Source organism: Neofelis nebulosa, chromosome 2, assembly GCF_028018385.1.
Source record: "Neofelis nebulosa isolate mNeoNeb1 chromosome 2, mNeoNeb1.pri, whole genome shotgun sequence".
Lineage (NCBI taxonomy): Eukaryota > Metazoa > Chordata > Mammalia > Carnivora > Felidae > Neofelis > Neofelis nebulosa.
The window spans coordinates 182,332,183-182,354,362 of record NC_080783.1 but is presented as its reverse complement, the minus strand read 5'-3'; the positions used below and the strand labels follow the sequence as shown (position 1 = coordinate 182,354,362).

At 38.6% G+C, this 22,180-nt stretch overlaps 1 protein-coding gene across 8 annotated transcripts in view; it reads left to right on the top strand.

The window, feature by feature from the left end:
• ELAVL4 (ELAV like RNA binding protein 4) overlaps window positions 1-22,180 on the top strand; it is a 142,995-nt gene that overhangs the window by 42,272 nt on the left and 78,543 nt on the right. For 3 of the 8 annotated variants that reach the window (XM_058717430.1, XM_058717428.1, XM_058717427.1), the window contains exon 1: window positions 7,292-7,423. The exons of 2 other annotated variants lie outside the window; for them this stretch is intronic. In XM_058717430.1, the coding sequence (XP_058573413.1) occupies window positions 7,307-7,423 (117 nt within the window). In that variant the 5' untranslated portion in view covers window positions 7,292-7,306. Of the gene's footprint in view, window positions 1-6,819; window positions 6,939-7,291; window positions 7,424-10,018; window positions 10,228-10,705; window positions 11,019-22,180 lie in introns of those variants that run through there. 3 more of the 8 variants (XM_058717429.1, XM_058717433.1, XM_058717431.1) reach the window with 3 other exon arrangements.

The window sequence follows — 22,180 nt, the reverse complement described above, 5'->3', positions numbered from 1 at the left end:
TATTTTTCTTTAAACTGTCCATAGAATCTTAGGTTACATATAATAAATATAGTTTGTAAAACCGTGATGTAGGTTTTAAAAACTGTGATTTAAGTTGTTCACTCTTCTCAGTAGGGAGCAAACTGAATAGTGAGGTCAATATCAGTAACCCTTTTTAAAGAACTTAAGTATAATTTCTGTAATAACCTAGGATTAATGGTGACTTGATAAAATAAAAGTTATGTATTTGTGAATAATTTCAGAGTAAGACCAGGGCTTTTCCAGAGACTGAAATTTCGCAGGAGCCCAGCATCATTATGGTTACCACATAATATCATAAAGAAAAGTTAGCATGAAATAGATATTTGTAGCCTACAAGGCTTTGGGGGCTGTAATGTTAAAACATCTGTTCAAAAACCTTACATTAAAAAAAATACTCATCTTCATTAAAGATGTGATCCTTTTCAAGGAGGTATTTTGAACTTGAAGCTGCTGTTGCTAAGGGGTTGCTAAGGGAAATGAGCTACTCAGCACTAATGTGCAACTTTACTCTTCTGCTTAAAAGTAGTTAAATCATTCCCCCAGCTTCAGAGTCAGAGAAGAGAACTAAAAAGGGTCAAGTGGAGAGTTGCCTCTTTCTGACAGGTATATAGCATGCCTCTCTTGTTTTTCATGGTTTTTCTTCGTCTCCCACAGAGAATGGAAGCAACTTTCTTGGGCATAAAAAGGGTGAAAAGGTAAATAAGACTGCTGTGCAGGGCAGGGCTTATAATGAATGTAGACTGTTCCTAAGGCAGAAGGAAGTACCTGACCACTGAGAGAAATGCAGCTGCTGATGAGCAACCTCAGGAAAGGGCTTTTTATAATAACCCTGCATTAAGGGTGACTTGAAAGAGAAAGTTGTTTATTAATGAATAAAGTACCAAACAATTGTGTCCTAAGCATTTGGTTTTAAAGTTTTTCTAAAATATTTGGAACCAATTATTTCTGTTCTTTTACCGAGTGCCCACTATGTTCTAGGTACTGACGTTCTTCGTGCTGGGATGATAAGGCAAACAACATGCAATTTCTACCCTGCAAGCTCACAGTAGAGTGTGAAAATAAAAAAGAACTATAATTCATTGAATACAATCTGTAATAAAATTGTTTGAAAATTGTTGACATTTAGAATTATGCTCAGAGTTGAATTTTTGATAAAATTTGGAAAATATTTGGAGAGATTAATGTCTTGGGGCTTTAGTAGACAAGTCCATCTGAGGATCAGGCACTCTTTCCTCCACTACCAGAGATGGAGGAAGGAATAGCACACACACAAAATTATAGCAGGCAAAAACATGACCTTGGTAATTCTCATAGGACCAGGATTCTGTCATCACCTGGTGGCAGAATACTGAAATTGCCAGCATAGGTTACGTTTTTTGTTCTTGGGTTTGGTTTGGTTTTTTACTGTTATTGTTATACTGTCAGCAGATATCAATGACATTACTTTGAATGTTAGTTTCTGAATATATAATAACATAGAGAATAAGACTTAAATTTCTCTAGATCTACACTCTTCTATATAAGGTAGTATTTATAGTGAAGAGTGTGGATTGAGATTGGATATGTATAAATATGCCTCTTACTAGCTGTGTGATCTTGAGCAAATCATTTAAATTCCCTAATGTTTTGTTTCCCTATTGGAAATCTCAGAGTTATGAGATTAAATGAGATTTATAGGCAGAGTGTCTAGTGCAATGTTGGACACAGAGTAGATGTGCCGTAACTATTAATTCCTATTCTTTTTATGAAAGTACTTACTGAATAAAAGGCCTGCTCTCCCACAGTCATATCATAATATTCCTCTTTTTATAACTTTAAAAATATGGAAGAGATTGGAATAGATTTAGAGGAAATCTCAGAGGGGGTCTAGCTACAATGAGCTGGCTGCCAATATCCCCTTCCTTCCATACTCCCCCACCTTTGTTATTATATAAAATATCTGGAATTTTCCTAGACAAATCCTATCATTCTTTAAGCCTAGTATTAGTTCCAGCTTCTCCCCTGAAGGCTTTCCTCATCAGTGCAGAAGGCATCCTCACCATCAACTATTCTTCAGTATTTTATTTTGATACTATTCTTTTTATATTCCTTACACTATCAAGATTCATGTGTAAATATGAATGTTTCTTTCCCAGCCAAACTGTAAGCTTCTTGAAGGTGGGAATTATGACTTGTATTTCTTTTTATTCTTCACACTCAGAATTTAGCACTGAACTTTACCTATTGGACTAAGTTCTAATCTGCAGCAGACATTTTGGTTAGAACTGGAACAGACTATTCAGCCTTTCTTAGTTATTGTTGTCTTATTATTCTCTAAATGTTTTTGAGAGTCTTTGAATTGTATCTTCCTCAGCAAGATTGAATTATCTTATAGCGAGGTACTAATTCATACAGTTTTCCCTATTTTCCATATTAATAACAGGTACCATATAGAGTGCTGCCTCTACAAAGCCTATCTGTTTTAGTCTTGGCAACAAACCTTAAGGGAAGTATTACTGTGTTGCCATTTTACAGGTGAGGAAACTGAGACTTAGGGAGCCTAGCATATCTTTTTCCCTAAGATGGTGTTTAGTGCCTCCTAGTTGAATCACATGAAATAGGCCTTGGAATAGTTTTTGAGATGATGTTGAATGGAATCGTTGATCTTTATTCCTTCCTCATAATTGAGTGTTGCCTGGAGCCTGGCTCTGTCCTGTAAGGGGCTCAGGACATCAGAGTTCATCCAACCGATGTTTGCTGAGCAGCTACTGTATGTAAGGAATTTTGCCAAATTTGGAAGAAGTAAAGAATTAGGTCTGAATCAGGTACTCATCCTACCTGCTAAAATTTTTTGCTTTCCAGCTTTAGCTATGTCCTGTAAGGGGCTCAGGACATCAGAGTTCATCCAGCCGATGTTTGCTGAGCAGCTACTGTATGTAAGGAATTTTGCCAGATTTGGAAGAAGTAGAGAATTAGGTCTGAATCAGGTACTCATCCTACCTGCTAAAATTTTTTGCTTTCCAGCTTTAATCCTTTGTCTCACTCACTTCAGATTTATAGCCTGGTCATAATGACAGGCTAAATGAGATACATTTTGAGGACATGTTTAGTTAGAAGCACTTCACAAAGAAATCTCTTGGTCACTTTTAGATGAGAAAAAATTACATCCTTTTTCTTTCTCTTCTAGTCTGTATCCATCTTCCTCATTCATTCAACAGATATTTATTAAGCATATTCTTCTATGAAGTGATGGAGAGGAAGTCTTACTTTTAGATAAGGAAAACACCTTTCTAGAAGAATGCTTAGATATAACCGTTGTGATTCCTATGATGTTGTGTGAAATTGTGCATATCAAGTGCCTAGTGTAGTGTTCAGTATACAATAGACTGCTGGTAAAAAACAGTTTTTATTTGTACTTTATAAGTCCTATTATTTTATTTCTTCTTCTCCTCCCTCTCCTCCTCTCATCTTCGCTTCCTTCTCCTTCTCCTCCTCCTTCTTCTACAATACTTTTTTACGATACTATACATTTTTTCTTTATTTGTAGTTGCAGAATTATGAGTCCAGAATTTTTTTTGAAAAAACTCTTGTGTTGAATTATTTTCTAAACTGTATTAATCTGGTTAAACACTGAATCCTTTGATGGTATGGCTATTCCATATTTATCTGTTCAGTGGCCTTTGATTTGTAAAGATTTATATTTACATGAGGGTATTTTGTTTGTTTCTTTTTTTATTATTTTTAGTGAAGCTCATCTGAGCTGAAATGGAAAGGCCCCAAATCCTTTAATGCAGGGATCTTCAGAAATCTCTGTGTGTTTGCACATTGACCCTGTTGAGTTTTCTTAGGCTGTGATGAAGAATATAACAGTGAAAAGTCCAGACAGGGACTCCACCTAAATTAGATTTTTTTTTGATAAATGTGTATTTACCTTTTTCAGAATTTTGTAAGTAAGGCAGTTTTCCTGTCCTTTAAATTTTCTTTCCCAGAAAGACATCCTAGTGCTTTAAGGGAATGGTCAAAGGCACTTTTGAAAAAGCTTACCTTAATTCTGAAAAGAAATCTTCTGCTTTCAGCTGCTATTCTAGCATAAGGCATAGGAATGGAAAGAAAATGGGAAGATCAAGTGTGAATCAACCCAGAGGTTGGTTTACCTGCACAGGTGAACTCTAGGCAATTTAAGTGGACTAGACATCCATTTGTCACATTTTCCTACACAGGAGCATTCTTGTAGCTCTTTCCTGCAATCCATAGTAGACAAAACTACTTAGGAAAGAGAAAAGCATCATACGGTCAGGTCATATATCTCTAAGAGAACATCGACAGTGAATTCCAAGACTCCATGTCAGTCTGGTGCATTTTTCTCGCCTCTATGGTATGTTTCCATTTTCCTATAAAATTTGATTTAATGTTTTTAACAGGAAAAAGAAAGACAAAACCAGTGCCACAATTCATCAAAGGAAAATTAAGCTTTAAATTTTATCCAAAGCCCTTAAATAGAGTATACCATTGTCTGGGCATACTGATTGTATTTTCTCTAAAGGAAGAAATGCCAACAGTTTTGTGTCTATTTTTCAAGAGAAGAGGGAGAAGATAACAAGAAATAGCAAGCACTACAGGAAAATGTCAGGTCATAGTCACTGATGATGCTATTTAAATGGTGTGCCATAATCATATTAGGACAGAGCACGTGGAATTCCTGATTTCTGCATGACAGTGAAGAAGGGCCAGCAATTATCTGTGTGTGTGTGTGTGTGTGTGTGTGTGTGTGTGTGTGTGTGTGTCTGTTTGTTCTACCTTCCCACCCTATTTTGCTAATTCAATTGAGGTGCAAGAAGAGATAATCCAGATACCCAGAACAGGAGGAAAAAAGTCTGCAGCTGTGCTGGGAGGGACTGGTGTGAAGAGAGAGGCTCAGTCAGACTTGGAGTTTTGTGCTATTGCACGTGAATGCTCTGGAACTGCCCTAATCGACTGAAAATGAGCCGGCTACGGTCATATGGAACAGGTCTGTTTAGCCACATCGCTGGGTAGCATGGCAGATGGTAGACCGTCAATGGGTGGTATTGATTGGCTGGATTTGCCTTAGGGTAACAAGACTATGGTCCTTAAAACCCCGCTTCATCTTATTTTCCTTTGTGTAACTACGTACAGTTGTGGTTTACTCTTCTCACTCCCCAAGCCCCCAATATCTCCCTTTTTCTTTTTTCAAATCAAAAGCCTTTCTTGGTAATCAAAATAGAGAGGTTACCTTGAGATAAACACTCTTTAAATTATCACCAAGGCAAGAAAACTCGGGAATATTTTATTTACTAGGCTGATTACATTTTAATGTTTGAAGAAAGTGACATTTTTTAATTAGTGTTTAAGACATATGGTGAGTGTACAAATTAGCTTATTTCATACAACCAGAATTTGATGAGAGCAACTCCTTCTCATTCCCCAGTTAAAAATTGTCACTTGAAACTTAATATATGCGAGGAGGTTAAATGGTATTAAGCGAGGCAGCCTAGACTTAAACATGAAGGAGACAGTCACTATTGTATGTGGCTAAATATTGCCTGGATGGGCTGGAAAAATACTAGTATCGACATTTGTGTTTGCAAGAGGATGTGTAAGTTCTAGGGCATTAATTTTGTCCAGCCAATAAAACAAAATTCCAGGTATCTGTGTGTGTTGGTTTCTCTTTTAGATACGAGAGAACGTAAAATAGTGCATGCATGCTCTTTAATAATATCCTCCTTTAAATCAGGCCATATAACAATATAAGGGATGAGATTTATTTATGTCCAGGTGATTCTTTATCTTTGAACATCCACCCTCCATCACTTGGGGCTTTCAGCTTGGGACATTCTATTTATTCCTGGCAGAGGAGCAAATTAATTGGAATAGAATTGTACAAAGGAGACACCACGTTAGCTATACATCCAAAATAACACAGGACAGAAATGTTCCACGTTGAGGTGGATCTTAGGAAAAAAGAATAGGACTGAGGAGAGATATGATTCATTTGCTCTTGTGGTCATTTATAGCTATTGGTATGATTGTATTTTTAAAAGAGATGCTTAAGATTTTGTTTCTGTTTTTTTCCCAGTGTCTTTATGTTTAAGCTTTTGGTTATTTCCTATCATAAAAGACCCTATCAAATAACCTCATGCTTTACTCAGAAGAAAAGTTGTACCCTTAAACTCTTTCCTCTATCTTGTATGTGATTCATCCATATGCTCACTTTTGATGGGTTTTTATCACGTGAGTCAATATTTTTCTCTTTTTGCTAAAGGAAAATATTTCCAGGGAGTTTTTGGTCCCTCCCCCACGGCCCTACTCTGTGTTGATTGCATTTTCCTTGTTCATCCTTTGCTGAATGAAACAAAGCGTGTTTGTGTTTCATTCTTCACAGTTCTTATTAGAATTGGTGATGGTGTTTTGTTTCCTCCCTATAAGTCAGGAGAAGGAATTTTATTTGTTTATTTTGACAAGATACAGAGAGATACAAGACACGATGCCTATCATGTCACACTGTACACCTAAAAGGCGGGGGCGGGGGTGGGGGGGGAACACCACGATCCTTTAAGATGGTTCATTTGAATCTGTGCACTCTACCCACCTGGTGGTTATATAGTGAACTGTTACTTTAAAGAGTAGTTTAAACACCAGCCATGTTTGGGGCAGGCTGCTCTTGCAAAGAGAGCAGTACATATAACAGGAGTCTACTGTGTGTGAGATAAGGGGAAAATTCAGCTCACTGACTAGAGGTTTTAATGTGCGAACTCTAGGGAAATAATATATTGACTGTTCCGTGGCGCGCAAGAAAATTGAAGAACCCTTTGCAGACGGAGTGCTTTGCAAAGGATTCTATCTGTTTCTCTTAAAACAAAATCTGTGGCAAGATGTTTGAAATCAGCAGGACGCTTAATGCTGCTTTGTTAAATAATGAGGTAATATTTTGTCACTTTTTTTCTGGGCAGCATCTGTTTCCCTTCCCCCCCTTCATTTTCCCCCCTATGTTTATGAAGGATTCTTTTTTCTTTTTCTTTTTTTCCTCTCTTTTCTTTTTCTCTTTTTTTTTTCTTCTCATGGAAGTCAAGGAATACAATTCACGCTTCCCTTTCTGTTCCTTCCTTTTGGTGCTTTTGGAGAATTTGGTTTGTCTTTTTTATTTGCAGTTTCAGCCGGCTGCTGTTTCCTAGCCCATTGTGCCACGTAAGGCTTCTCCACTGCGCGGAGTAGGTAGTTATTAACGCTGAATTGGCTTCTGGTACAGTCCATCTGGACTCTGTGTGGGAAAGCTGGCTGCCGGCGACTGATGCTGACATATCTGCAACCTTTGGGATGTGTGCATGGTGGCAAGGGGCTGACTGATATGAGATTACTTCTTTTAAGGGAAATTGTTATTAATGAGTCAAGAAACTGCTCATTTATGGTAAGAGGGATACAGCGGCACTGGCAGCCCCACAGCTCTGGGATATCATTTTTAGGTTGCCTTAGCTGCCTGAGTGAGACAAGTTTCTTTCTGTGGTGGTGGAGGATTGTGGCAGAAAAAAAAATCATGCATGACTGGGAGACTCGCCTGCCTGATTCTTGAGATAATATATTGAGAATCTGTTGCTTTACAAATGTCACACCACTGATGGAGCGGTCAGCCCCTCACTCTGAAAGATGAATGGTACTATTGGAAATGCAATAATAAGGTTGACTTTTTCCAACAATAGGATTCTGCCTTTGTCTTTAGAGAAAAGGCCTCTGAGGACATTTGTGCATTTGTTTGAGGATTCCGTTGAAAGACTTTAGAGTGGAGGTTTTTTGGAGAAGTAATCAATATACAAAGTGCATGGATTTTTTTTAGCCTAGCACAACCAGCTAATTATTTATACTGTAATATACAGTTCCTGTTTCGGAAAAGTGGCCAGAACATCTTCTGATATACCTACTGTTGATTGATACCTAAGTGTGCTGAGATTAGTAAGGAAGGGAGAGAATGCTTTTAAGACATTCTGACTCTTATAACCTCCAGAGAGATACAAAGTAAGGATTTTGGTCTGGAGCGGAGCTCTTTTCATTTGTGTTTTTCAGCATTGTGTTCATGGTTTTCTTTTCACAATATTTTGATATTGATAGGATTGCATTCAGAGTTTCTGTTGTTGATTTGGGGCACCTGTACCTTCCCTGTGTCTGTATGTTGAGCTCTTTAGAACACTTAACCTATGAATTCGTCCCTAGAACACAGTTCAACAGATACTATAGTACTGTTGTGACTTGTAGGACTCTGTATATTTGCTGGAGAAATTATTTTAAAAGTTTACTTAGACCAGTATTGTTTCACCATAACTATTGTTACCATTTTAACATTTCTACTTTTCTCTTTCATGTATTTTTATTTCGAACAGCTGAATGTATCATAGAGTGTACCCAGCACATACCGTTTTGTGGTGTATCTGTATTTTAAAAGTGTGAATATGTACATTTGTGTGTGTGTGTGTGTGTTCATGAAATAGTAGCTGGGAAAAAAACAGTTTTAATTTTTTTTAATATAAAGGTCATTTTCTTTTCTAACAATTTTTCATGGGCCCGTCTTTTCTTGGACTTTGAAGCCCAGAGTGTAGCATGATTTTCGGCCCCTATTTCTATTCTGCCCAGTCCCGTCTTGCTGTCAACTACAGCCAAAGATTTAAAATAATGTTGAATTATTTCCTTAGTAATACTTGTTACCTCTGTGTATTCATTGAGGAACAAATTGACTAAATTGTGAATTAAATAAATAGCAGTAATTTAGCCTTTTGGATAGAAGTAAAGCAGAAACTCTTCAGGTAAGCCACTTCAAAACCCAAACCAGAACAGATTACTATCCTATTGGAAGACTGGTGTCGCAGAGGTTATGACATGTGTAACATGGGCAGACAAACTGTATACATCACCACACACTTGCTAAATAGCTCTTTGCAAGTCTTCCAAGGGGCCAAAGATAAAAGACATCTTTTGAAGGAGAGAAGCAAAATCACGTGTTCAGTTAAGCAAGATGAGCCCTCTGCACCGGTTATGAAATGATGCTGTTGTCAAAAGCATGCTTTGCCATTCTCTATAGCAGTAGTGAAAGCAGAGAAGATGTGTTTTAGTGGATTTTTAAAAATTCAGATCATGCCTCTATCCAAGTTGAGAAATATATTCATTTAAATAAATCATTCATCATTCTCTGTTTTGAAAAGCTCAGACAGAAGGCAGAAAGGTAGAGGCTGACAGCTTTCCCCCTCCCCCCCTCAGCTTTTTTTCTTTTTTTTTATTAGGAAGTAGTTTTCTGAAGCAAACTTGTATGAACCCAGTTCACAGAACAAGCACAGTCTCAAACTTGCCTTCTCTTGAAACCCTGGCCATGTTAGCTGCACAAGGAGCATTACTTACTGAAAATCAGCAATATTAGGAAATAATAAAGTTAAAACGTGGATGTATTACCACATTAAAGTGCTTTTGTTGTATCTTTAAGCCTAGAGGCAGATCATTAAATATGCATTTCGCTAGAAAGCAACTGTCCAGAAAGATAAGGTGGTTGAAAATATTCCATACTGGAAAAGCCCTCTGTCAAAGGGGTTTGATGGTGCAGCCCTCAGGACAGGGGAAAGGGAGGACACTCCCACTATTAAGGTTTGCAAGCGGCGGGTGACCTGCAGTTGTTACAGTACTTTTGAGCTGGGAGGAGAGAAAAGGTAAAAATACAAGTATGGCTGTTGTTGCTTCTGCCTGGCCTTAATTACCAGACACAAGAAGCAGTTCAGAAATCTGGTCTCTGTTGTTGTAGAGGTCACCAAATCATTAACATCGTCAATCTGGCAGTAGCTAATTTAAATAGCACCTGATGTTGCAACGCCTCCCTTCCTTTCCCCAGCCAATCAGATCCTGGCTTCGGCTGACAGATGGTCCCATAAATGGATGTAAAAAGGGGAAGCTTCGAGCCAATTTCAGCAAGGCTCTGTTCAGTTGTTCTTATCTACATCCTAGAATCGGGGGTTTCAGCTCACTGCTCCTTTTCTTTCTTTTTTTTTTTCTTTCTCTCCCCCCATCCCCTCCCCCCAAATAATTGATTTACTTTACAATCATCCACACTGTGTTTTGTGGATCTTTAAATATATATAACAATAGTAGTCATTTAAAAAATACATTCTGAAACCTTTGCAAATTTTAAGAGAAGAGTCGAAGCTCTGCGAGACCCAATATTTGCCAATAAGAATGGTTATGGTAGGTATGACTAGATTTATAATCTGTTGTTTGTGTTGCTGGAGGGAAGAAAAACATCTACACCTTGACCAGTCTTATGCTTGCACAAGAGTTTAGTTCTCTGCTGCTGTTTGGTTCCTACATTTACTATCTCTTTTGTGTAGAGAGTGCCGGTAGGTCCTTTTATTGAAAAGCAGTGGGGAAATAGATTGTCATTTTTAACAGGTCATTGTCAATTTTCCCTTCAACATAAAGGAGGGGGGTGATGTAGAGGGGAGGTGGGCCGAAATAATTGCTGATTTTTTGAAAGAGATTATATTACATGAGACCATGTTGGCAAAAAAAAAAAAAAAAAAAAGGGTTTTGTTCTGTGTTTTTTTGTGAGGGAGAGGGGGTTTGTCTATGTGCCTGGGTTTTGTGGGGCTGGAGGGGATGTAGTGGGGTTAGGAATCTCCATTTCCGTGCTGGAAATTTAAAGCTCCAGAGGCAGTTCCTGGATACTGAACGTTGAGATGGGCAGTTGTGTTTCGGGGGACTGCGCAGTCAAAACGGCAAAGAGAGTGATTTATTTGGGCGTCAGTAAATGCTGCATCTTGTATTTCAAAGAGTTTCCTGTCATGACCTCATAAAAAAGAGGAGGCGGCTTGTATGTGTAGCGGTGCCTGGCGTGTTGAGTTGTTGCTTCCTTCTCTGGGCAGCAGCTCTGTAAGAAGGAATGTCAGCTTTTACATAACGTTCCTTTCCGCTTTTGACACACTGTGTGAGGGTCCATCTTCTTCTGATCACAGATGGAGTGGAATGGCTTGAAGATGGTAAGTGAAAATTCAGAGGAAGGCAGCTTGGAGATTCCAGCCTTGTGTGTGTGTGTGCGTGTGTGTGTGTGTGTGTGTGTAAGGATGATGGACTGTGCATCGTAAATCACTGTGCAGATCGTGTCTGTGTCTGTGTGTGTGTTTATTAGTATTTCTCTTTTCTGAAACCCAGCATCCATCTCCAAGTGTAATGGCACTGCATGCACACAAGGCACACACACTGCCTCTTCCATCGAACACACATTTAGCCAAGCGAGGCTGGTGTCTTTTTTGACAATCACAATGTCACCGTAGCTGTTGGCTGGCGTGTCCACCGCCTCTGTGAGCTTTCAACAGAATTACATGACTGTTAAAGTTAAAGGCACATTTCTTTTTCAGTCTCCTGCTAGGAGTGATGGGGAAGGCTGGGTATGAGGGTATGGGAGGAGGTGAGGTTCAGTACCAGCAGATGCAATTGTGAAGCAGGACTTTTGGATGTGGAAAGGGAAGTGGAAAACCATTCTGCCAAAGTAGTAAATCTATTTTTAGCATCATCTTTTTCGGGAAAAAAAGAAGCAGGGAAACTCCTTGAGTGCCGCTCCTGTCGCCTGATGTTGACCCTGAAGATATGGCACAAAATGGCACAATCAAATGCCACGAGTGCCCACTTTGACTTTGAATTTCACCAGCAATAGCTTTCACAGGGTTTCAAAGCCGGGTATGTGGGGAAGCTGTAAATTCATATCTATCTCACTTATTTTTTGCTAGCAAAACCTGGGGAGGACTTTTCGCTCTGCATAGATGTTATAACAAAGCTGTGGTCTTTTTCCCATTCTTAGAGGATTGCCTTTGTCTGGCTGCTTGTTTTGATGGGTGTAAAACAAATAAGATTAGACCGAGCAGCCCAACTGAAAGCGATAGCTGGGAGGAAAACCCAATGAAAGGTTGCCGGGGAAACGAACAGAGGAAAAGCCGAGTAGGGAGCAGGTGGCTATCATGAGAACACACTGCAAACAGTGTAAAAAAGGGGGGGAGGACAGGACCTCGATTATCTTTGCTGTTCTTTGTGGCCGGCCCAACTTTAATTATTCTTTATAAATAGGTGTTAATTACATTTCTAACTCTGGTTTACAGTGATTTTTAGAAATCTATTTTTAAGCATCTGTTCTGTCTCTCCTGTTTTTTTTTTTTGTTTTGTTTTTTTTTTTGGTTTAAAAAATAGAGAGGGAGAGAGAAGAAGAAGAAGAGGGGGGAAGGGAGGGAAGGGAATCTTGCTTTTTTTTTTTTCCTCTCTCTCTCTTTACCCCTTTCCCCTGCTGTGAAATTGTACGTGCGAAAAATCGCAAGGAATCCTGTGAGGCCATTTGAAAAAAATGTAAATTATATTGAATGAAGTTGACAGAAGCATAATAGTGAACTCCCACAGCTGATAGGTTCTGCAAATGATTTCTTAGAAATTTCCAGCAAATATCCATTGGAGAAATATAGGTAGTATAGATCTACCCTAAAGCAATGATTTTGTGCTAGCTGATATTGGTGTTTTTACTAAATCAGATGTTGATACTACAATTCCAGGGAGTTCATTGTATCTTTCATTTTATATCCCGAGTAGAAATTACTTTTAAAAATAATCAATGAAAAGCTGCATTCTAGCCTCTTGCTTCGTTTACCTCTCCATACTTCCAACCACAAGGTCCATCAGGTGTACCCTTGCAACCACTGCAGTGCATTTGGTCCTGGGTCTAGTCTTGGCATAAACTGAGCGAAAAGCTGATTTTTTTTTTTTTAGAGTCTCTGAACGTCTAGGACCCGTGCGTGCCCTGGGTGACAGGCATCTCTCCCTTTTCCTCTGAGTGTGCTTTACTAGTAGTCTCTTTTTCTCATGATGGTGGGTACCAGAAGGACTGAAAGGTATAGTGCTTAGGCAAACAGGAGGTTGCATAAAAACCATGATCTGTTCTGGTTTCTTCCAAATTAGATACACGATCAGGTAGCTAATATTAAGCCCAAAAATGAGAGATTAAAAAATACTGAAATATGTTAAAAGGTTCGGAAATGTAATTGGCTTTACTGAAAGTGCTCTTAATTTTCTCTCTCCATTGCAAATCTCTGCACTCACCCCCACCCCCACCCCCCACCCATTCTTTTTACCTTGCAAGACGCTTCTTTTTGTTTTGTCTTCTTATTGGGGGATTTTTTTTATTTGTTTTGACTCTTGAAGTAAAAATAAATAAACTTATTTTTGTCATATGTCATATACTTGAACCTTTGCTCTCTGTCTTGAGCATATCTCTCTTAAAAATTAGAATAGGTTTTTTTTTTTATTATCTCTAACATATTTTTTTCTGAGGAATTTCTAGCATATTTTCCTTAGGGCAAAACCATTTCCATAGAACTAGCACTTTGTCTTGGGTTGTAAAAAAGACACGTGGTTCCACTGCTGACCTTTCTTGCTTCTTTGTCTTAAAAACATTAATGCCTACTACCTGCACGAGGAGGTGTGCCTTTATGGAAGCACTAGGCTAAGAGTGCATTTATTGAGAAATGAAAATCTGATCGGATATATTTCTGCAAAAAATACCTGACTACATCCCAGGCTTAATGGTCAGAATTTCTGTATACCTCATTGTAACATATTGGCTAAATCGTTTAATATTCAAATTTTTAAAAGGATAGAATGAACATAGATAGGGAAGTAGCTGAGAAACTGCTTTGAGAATCATTGACTTATAAGATAATTTTAATATCTCAGAAAAAAAGCCTAACAGACAACTTGAGCACTCATTTTTGTAATCTCAGTTCCGCTCATTTCTAACTGCCATTCACTCAGTCGTCCTCCTGGCCAGATATAGATGAGCTTGCTTCTGTTTGATAGTTTTCCAAAGCCTTCAAACTTTTTTCTCTCCCGATAGCTCTTCCTTGGTCCTTTGAACACTCAAGGATTTTGTTGTGAGGGGAAGCCCAGATTGTTATAAGCTAATAACGATCGAATATTTTTTAAAGAAAGAGAAAGAAAATGAGCTACGTGTTTGCATTTTAGTTCTTAACTCAGTCTTGAAAAAGGGTCTGAGACGTGATAGACTTCAGGTATTCTAAACTTAGCATTTCTGTTGGGGATAATCTATTTGACATTTCAAATCTAGAAATCATTGCCTGAATAGTGCTTTGTGTGTGTATTCAGGGTCTCTAGAAGAATTTGTGGGTAAATCAAGGTGTTTTTCTCAAGAATTACCATGAACAATGAAAGGGTTTCCCTCAGGGCAAGTCCTTTCTTTGGTTTGATTTCTTCCCTTTGCACTTATTTCCTTATTGTGGGTGGAATCTTTTCCTATATGTAGACCAAATACTATTTCTTCCATGAGGATATACGCTGCTTCAATTAGCCCTTGGCATCTTAATGCCTTATTTTAATTTAAAAAAGAAAAAAGAAAATTGAAACAAATTGTGTGTACCACAAATAAGGAATGGCGGTCTTGATAGAGGTCATTGTATGTGAACAGAAGTACTTTGGCCTTGACAAATTTCTTCATCAGTTCCAATGATCTGTGGCCACCAGGCACTTAATTTATATGTCTGGACACTTAATATGTACATTTGTTGGTGAGCTGGCCAGCGGATGCTAGACACATGAGTGTGCGCTGGCAAATGCTGCAATGCAGTATTTTTTCCCAATGTCATTGGGAATTTGGGGGGTATGAAGGGACATAAACATTCTCAAGCTTTTATCTTACCATCTTCCAGTAGATGGACCATGTTGCACAGAATTGGCCAATTCTCCTTTTGAAAGTGAAGTCAACCTTTTATTGCCCACTGTTCGTTCTTCCATGCGTTTGATAGATATGTGGAAATTATGTGTATGTGACAGAGGGAGACTCTGTGTGTGTGTGTGTGTGTGTGTGTGTGTGTGTGTGTGTATCTGTGTAAGCATGTGTGTGTGTTTCTGGAATCCTGCACCTGTCTTAGGTTTTCCTTATTTGGTATTACCAAATGTGTATACATACTTGCAAGTATATGTGCATCTAAAAATGGAAAGAAAACCAAACTGGGCTGGCTTCCCATAGGAAGTGGCTTCTCCTCCTCACAGACTCCAAGAGTTTTCTTATTAGAAGAAATATAAAACTCAATCAAAAAAGATATATCCGGACCCTGCAGACTTCCATTCGTAACCAAACACCTTTCTTTAGTTGCCACTTGAGAAACTATAAATGTGCAAATCCCTAACAGTGTTTGTGAGCTAGAAGCTGCTCTTTCAATCAAGGGGTTGGGTTCAAATTAAAATGTATATGTTTGTGGAAGGAGAGTTGTTTTTTCTTTAGGAACATTTGAACCTAATCTTTAACCATTGGTAAAAACAAGTAGGAGGTAGGGTGGCTGTGTTAGCAGTTTGTGCATTATTTTGTGAGTTTGTGTGTGTATGTGTGTGCTTTAGAAACATCCTTTTATTTTTAAAATCTCAGTGTATTTTAAGGATAGAGGGCCATTATAGGTCAGTGGCTTTTTAAAGGTAAAAGGAAAGGTGATCTGGGGGTGGGTGGGAATTGTCACAAGCAGTAATTGTCATAAATTACTCATCTAGAAATGGAAAGGAAAAAAAAAGGCTGGAGGACAAGAGTGGAGAGAGGTACCAACATGTGGATCCGCACTTGCCGATATAAGAGATAATGAGTGATAAATTTGAACTGGTGCAGTGCAGGATGCCCGATAATTTCTCAGAACCTTGACTTTGCAGGTTCATTACTTCCTTGCTTGCTTGTTCACACCTTTAATTATATCCAGTTTGGGATGCTAGCTAGGGGCACCAAAGATGAGCCATTTTGTTTGTTGTTTACTTCATTAAGTATTCAGGCAGTGTGCTCACAATAGCTATGGAGCATCAGTGTTAGGAATCAAGCACTTTGGAAATGGAATTGTTACAAGAGAATAAAAAATAAGAAAGCAATCAGCCAGCTAGCTTGCTTTGGCTGTTCACTGCGCTTAATGGTAATATTTATGCTGTTCCTTGTACATTCATTAAGAAATAAATTATGCAGTGTTAGAGTCCTAATTTGCTGGTGGCTCCCCTAAACCCTGTCACTCTCTCTACCTCTTTTCTGTCTCTCCCCACGCTCCACCGCCAAGCTTTTGCCTTTTACTTGACCATTTTAGGACTGACCATTTTGCTTTGGGGAAGATCGTTATTCAGTTCCTCATTGTATTTAATACCAGAGATATTTTCCCCTCAATATGGATCTTTCTGTATAAGGATCATGAAATGCTGAACACCATAAAGGAATCTTTAAATAATTTTTGTTGAGGAAGCAGTGAAAATGTTGAAGAAATAAGGTCAATGTAATTGTTGTGCTTGGGTTTTGTTTTTTGTTTTGTTTTGTTTTTGGAAAGCCTTATTTTTAACCAAAAAAAGTAAAGTGCAAAACTAGCATATGTGATTTTTTTAAAATGGAAAAAGATTACAAGTCATAGGTATCTCTTAAATAACTTACCTTGGACTCTGGTTTGAAAAATAACATTTAAACTCGAGTTTAATTTTTAAATTGTTCATGTTAAAGCTATAAAATGCTATTCATAAACATTTTTTCTATAAGAAGTTTAGTTCTATTTTCAGGATACGAGGAAGCAGAGAAACCATCCTAGCCAAGATGGCAAATTCTGAAAAACACACTACAGGGTGGAGGTTTCCCCCTCTCTGCACTTTGTGGCATTGAATCCACTCCTGCTTGTTGTATGAATCAGTTACCTGCTGTCATCTACTGTCTTGTAGCAACTAGCCCTTGAAGTTGTTTTCCCAACTGTGTTCATAGTAGAGGTTAGCTATCATTTGTTGTTGGATGAAGATGTGTTTGTTGAGGACTTGCTATGTGTATTTCTTTGGAAGGTGGAATTCAGCTTCACCGTTTTCTTTTTCTTCTGACACTGATCAAAAAACTTATAAGAGGCTAAGTCCCTGTGATTGGGGCTAACGTTGTGGTGAGGGATTTTAGAGTTGGATGTTACATAATGAGGTTTGTGTCAAGTTATGAGAAGAGATCTGTTTGAACATTCAAGTACACAAATGTTTTTCTTTTTGTATTTGTAAGAGCCTAGGCGTGACTCCAAAAGATAGATATAAAAAGGGGGGGGCGCCTGGGTGGCTCAGTTGCTTGAGTGGCCGACTTCTGCTCAGGTCATGATCTCACGGTCCGTGAGTTCAAGCCCCGTGTCAGGCTCTGTGCTGGCAGCTCGGAGCCTGGAGTCTGCTTTGGATTCTTTGTCTCCCCCTCTCTCTGCTCCTCCCCTGCTTGTGCTGTGTCTCTCTCTGTCTCTCAAAAATAAATAAATGTTAAAAAAATTTTAAAAAGAAATAAAAGGTCTTCTGGACATTTTTGTCTATAAGGTTCCATATATGCAGATGTTTGCTTTCAGGAAAAGTAAAGTTTAGGCATTTGGGAGGAACTCGTCTCTCTGTCAGCTACTGTGGAGCTTGGCTAGAGCCTGTTAATTTTACAGAAATACGAATGCCTTTCTTCCAACAGAGATGACTCTTTGAGTACCTTTCCCCATGTCACCCTCCGGGGAGGACCTGAGAAGATAGTGGCCCTCTTGGCATGTACCTGTGCAAACTGTAAGTCTGCACATAGAGCAGAAATCATAGAGTAACTTTGTGACACACACTAAATACTGCATGGTGTGTGTGTGTGTGTGTGTGTGTGTGTGTGTGTGTGTGTGGCGGGGTATGTATAGATAGACAGCCATGACCCCCAGTGTGCTCTGGATGTGCCAATAATGGCTTCTGAAGTAGCCTATGTTTTCCTAAGCTGCCAGTCTAAACCTTCAGTTTTCCTTTCTAATTTGTACATGAAAAATAATAGGCTGAATTGAACTTTTTTTTCAAGTGCCCCCTTTGAAGATGCAGCAGTAGTAAATACAGCTTTAATGATAAACTTTAGCTCTAAGTGCTATTTAAAAGTCTGTCATGGAAAGCCTGAGAACTTGCAATCTTTACTAATGAAACTTTTATTAGGAGAGTGCTCACTTAAAATGGAGTAAACGACTAAGTCCCTGTAATGTGTGATTTTGACCAGATTTGACTCATCCTTTCTTATGTTACTTTTTGTAATGCAGCCAACCACATATCTAAAATTCTGGATATTGTACTTGTCTTCAATATTAATTATCTCTGTTGATGCACTGGGTACAGACAGTACAATTCCCACAAGTCCAGATTCTTACTGTAACACCAAAACAAAAGTGATATTTATGAATAATATTGGGAAAGTTGTCCTCATAGTAACCATTCCCCAAAGGAAGCTTTACATAAATGTGCATTTATTATTCAGGATATTAAAAGGGAATCCTTAGCTTTTACATTTTAATTTGGGCTAAAATATGTAAATTGGTTTTATTTTGGAGTTGTTCTGTTTTAGGTGGCTTTGGGGGAGGATAACTTTCTAGCTTGATTATATTTTAATCGCCTCTGTAGTAGAAAAGGTTCCAATCCTGAAATCAACCTGGTTATTGTGATTAAGACCCAGAGGGCCAGTGTGCAGATGAGGCTAAATACATATCACATCGATTTGTACACATGTAGAAAAATTAGATTTGTTTCTACTAGATACCACTGTCTCCATGTCTTTATTGGCAGGGCCAGCTCAGAAGCCACGGAGCCACAAGTCTGCCTGTGGATTTACAGGACTTTCATGGTGTGCCTGTACAAGCAACCATCTGGAAATATTGCCCTTTGTCTTAAGAAACCGGGAAGGGCAAAGGACTTTAAAGTCAGGTGGATTTGGATTAGAATCCTGACTTTCCCTATTAGTAAAAGGGTGATCTTGGATGAAGTCCTTCAGCCTCTGAGCTTCAGTTTCCTCATCTTTAAGATGCAGATGATAATGCCTGACTCACAGGGTTTTTGTGAGGATCAAATGAGAAACGGTATGTGAAGGCATCAGTCATACACCTGAATATTAAAGGTGCTTAGAGGATGTTAGGTCTCCTTCAGTCTGCCCGTGCCAGATGTCCTGGGGAGAAGTGACATTGAATGATGCCCTCATAGTCTCCATCCTCTCCCCAGAACTCAAGGAAGGGGGCAGGGGTGGTGGCACAGTAATTTTTAAACACAGATAGTCCCTCAGTTCTTCCCTGGAATTGTGTGGCTTTATTAAGTTTCTCCTAGGGTTTTGTAAGGTACATTCACGATCTCCTTTGGAATTAGAATTAACTTGGGATTTAGTTGTTAAAAGAGAAAAAAGGTGAACATAAAATTAATTTTAGTTGGTGCTGTTCTTTTTATTATTATTATTTCATGATCTGTTAGGAAATTCAGAAGTCAACTGATAAAAACCAAAAAAAAAAAGAGTGAAGCTCATTAATGCAATATCATCTCTGCTGTCTAAAATATGTTATTATAACCTGTGACTTATTTGAATTTGGCCCAAACCAACTTATTTTGGAGCTATGTTTTCCCTCTTCACCACATCACCTTTTTCTTTCTGTCCTTTTTGTTTCCCCAAAAGACTGAATTTTGAAGTTCTGATTTTCAAGGAGTGGTGAAGAGGTTGAGGCAAAAAGTGGCTTAATGAGATTTTTCTAACTCGCCATCAGTTTTCTTTCTCCTGCTTGGTGAGGCAGGATGATGGATGGCTTTGGCAGTGCAAACAGTTCTAGAAGCGATTGCATTGACTGAAGAGGTGTGGGAGATGTGAGCAGAATGCTGGCCCTCAATATATTACCTTCCCATTTGTAGGAAAGAAAGAGAAAAGAGGAAGGCCTTGATGTAACTGTTGGTCACACACACTTGGGAAAGGTAGTGGTGTCAGGACTTGTGTTAAGCTGAGCCTAACTTTGTGCCTTTTTCCCAAGGCTCTGAAAGGGGGAATAAACAGGCACATTTAATAAAATTGACAACTTGCTTTAAATTGGGACCTGTTGCTGTCACAAGTGAGGACAAAGAAATAATACAAGTAGTACCTGAAGGTGCTTGAGACTTAAACTGAAAACATAACCTTTAGAACACTATTTTAATGTCATGGATTTTGGATTCCACTTTATATGGTCATGGGAAGGATGTGAAAGGGAGTAATTTTCTTTCCTTCAATTTAATCCTTAAAATCAGGGGAAGGATTATAAATTGATCTGATCCCCCAAGCACTATTTTCCAGGACTTATGCTTTTATAAAAAAAGACCCTTTACTGTGAAATAGACAATAGAATTTTTCTCTTTCCATGTGTATCTATTTCAAGGCTTCACCAAGTTCTTCTAAGGATTTTGTAAGCAGCCTCATATATGGTATGCAAGCTCTCTGGAAGAATTTAGTGGATTTTTACATTGTGTGTGTTCGGGCAGAAATACGCCAGTGGAAGAAAGGGGCTTGAATATGGAGAAGGGTAGAAGATGTTTCTGTATAGTTTAGCCTTGAAAAATCTCACACCTATTAACGAAGGACCAAAAAGAGATGATCGGGTGAATGATTTGAGCAGGTGACTAGACAGGGGAGGGGCAGGTGGATATTCTTAGGATCTCTTGGCTAGCTAAATGTTTGTATTATTTAAAAATTGACCCCTATTTAAGCCAGTACTTGAGTCTCAATTCCTTCTTGCTTTACACCACTGGCTTAAGGTTATCTGCAAGAAGAAAAGACTTTTAGCTTAGAGGAGCTTTAATAAAAACTCTTAAACAGGTCTCTAGTTGGTGTATTTTGGAGACAGGGCTTGCAGTTGCTATAATCATAACAGCACTCTTCCCGAACTACCGTTGTGTCAATTTTCTAAGAACAGCGGAGCAAGTTTGTATTTCTAGAACTTGAGCTATTCCCAGCACAGTTCTGCTGTAATGGATCTGTGACTAGGGAGATCATTTCTCATATTCACTTAACATTGTATAATTTTTGCTCTATGGTGTCAGGTTGATCTCCTTAATGTAGTTGGGGCATGTGTTATTAACCCCTTTTTATAGAAAATAAAGCTTAGCTGCCTGCCTTAGGATACATGCTTAAGAATATCAGAAGTCTTAGCTCCAAAGTATTTAGGAATACATCCAGCTTAGCCAAAGTTTACTTCTCTAGGGGAAATCAAAAACAAAAACAAAACAAGTGAAGCAATTCCTTTTCTAGATCAAGTTTTTCAGTGTGGAATTAGCAAATACAATGGCATGTCTGTGCATATAAATCACATTCTAGGTGCCTTCTGGAATGTCATAGTATTTAAAACGTATTCTAATCTAGTGGGTAAGGACAGTGACAGGCAGAATGTGAAGAATGTCTCAGCAGAGAAGGTAAAATATACAGAAGAGGAGACATTCATTGTTGTTGGAGGAAGGAGGCAGGCTTCACGGAGGAAATGTCATTTGGGTGGAACCAGGAAAGATGGATAGGCAGAGAAATTAGGGAAAGGGAGAATTCTGTGCGTAAAGAAGAATATAAGTAAAGGCACGGAGATGGACACTTGCTTAAGGAATAAGTAGTCTGGTGTAAATGCAGCATAGGATGTGTAAAGTTAAAGAACTAGTTAAAAGCTATCATTTAGGAAGGTTAAGGTGTTTTGACTTGGTTTTAACTTTATTTGAATCAGTAGCTCTGGAATGTGTTAGTTCAAAGGATTATTAGTTTCCTGATTGTTTTGCAGGGAAGTCTTGCCTTTATTGGGTCATGATTTCTCAGAAGTTGAAGTCACCCTAAAGATGCTTCTTAATTAGATATTGGTCGTTCAGAGAGAATTGACATTAAAGCACTCTTCTGGTCAGAGTGTGATGTGATGATGATGATGAGGAGGAGGAGGATGCTCACTGGTGAAGTCACGTTGAGGCTTGCTTTTAGGCTTACAGTGCCAAAAAGCACTAGGAGGAAAAATACCAACTTTATTTCAGATTGTAAAGAAATGTGCCGTTAGAGGAGCACGCTGCATTCTCTCACCAGCAGGTACCAGTGCTCATGTCATGGGAAAATGTGTGGCCAGAGATAGGATAGTGGTAGTTTGGGAAACAAACTTATTTCCCCCAGAATAGAATATACCCGCTTCAGACTTCCAAGTGCATGTACCAAGGCATGCTTGTCTTCCCTGGTAGTCTGTGAGCCCTAGAGGGCAGAGATCATGTCAAATGCTCTCTTATTTCGATGTTGGGCACACATAACTACTCAATTTAAATGTTTACTGAATTGAGTTATCCTTTTTTAAAGAGCCTGAACTACAGAGTTGGAAGACTTGTGAGTCTT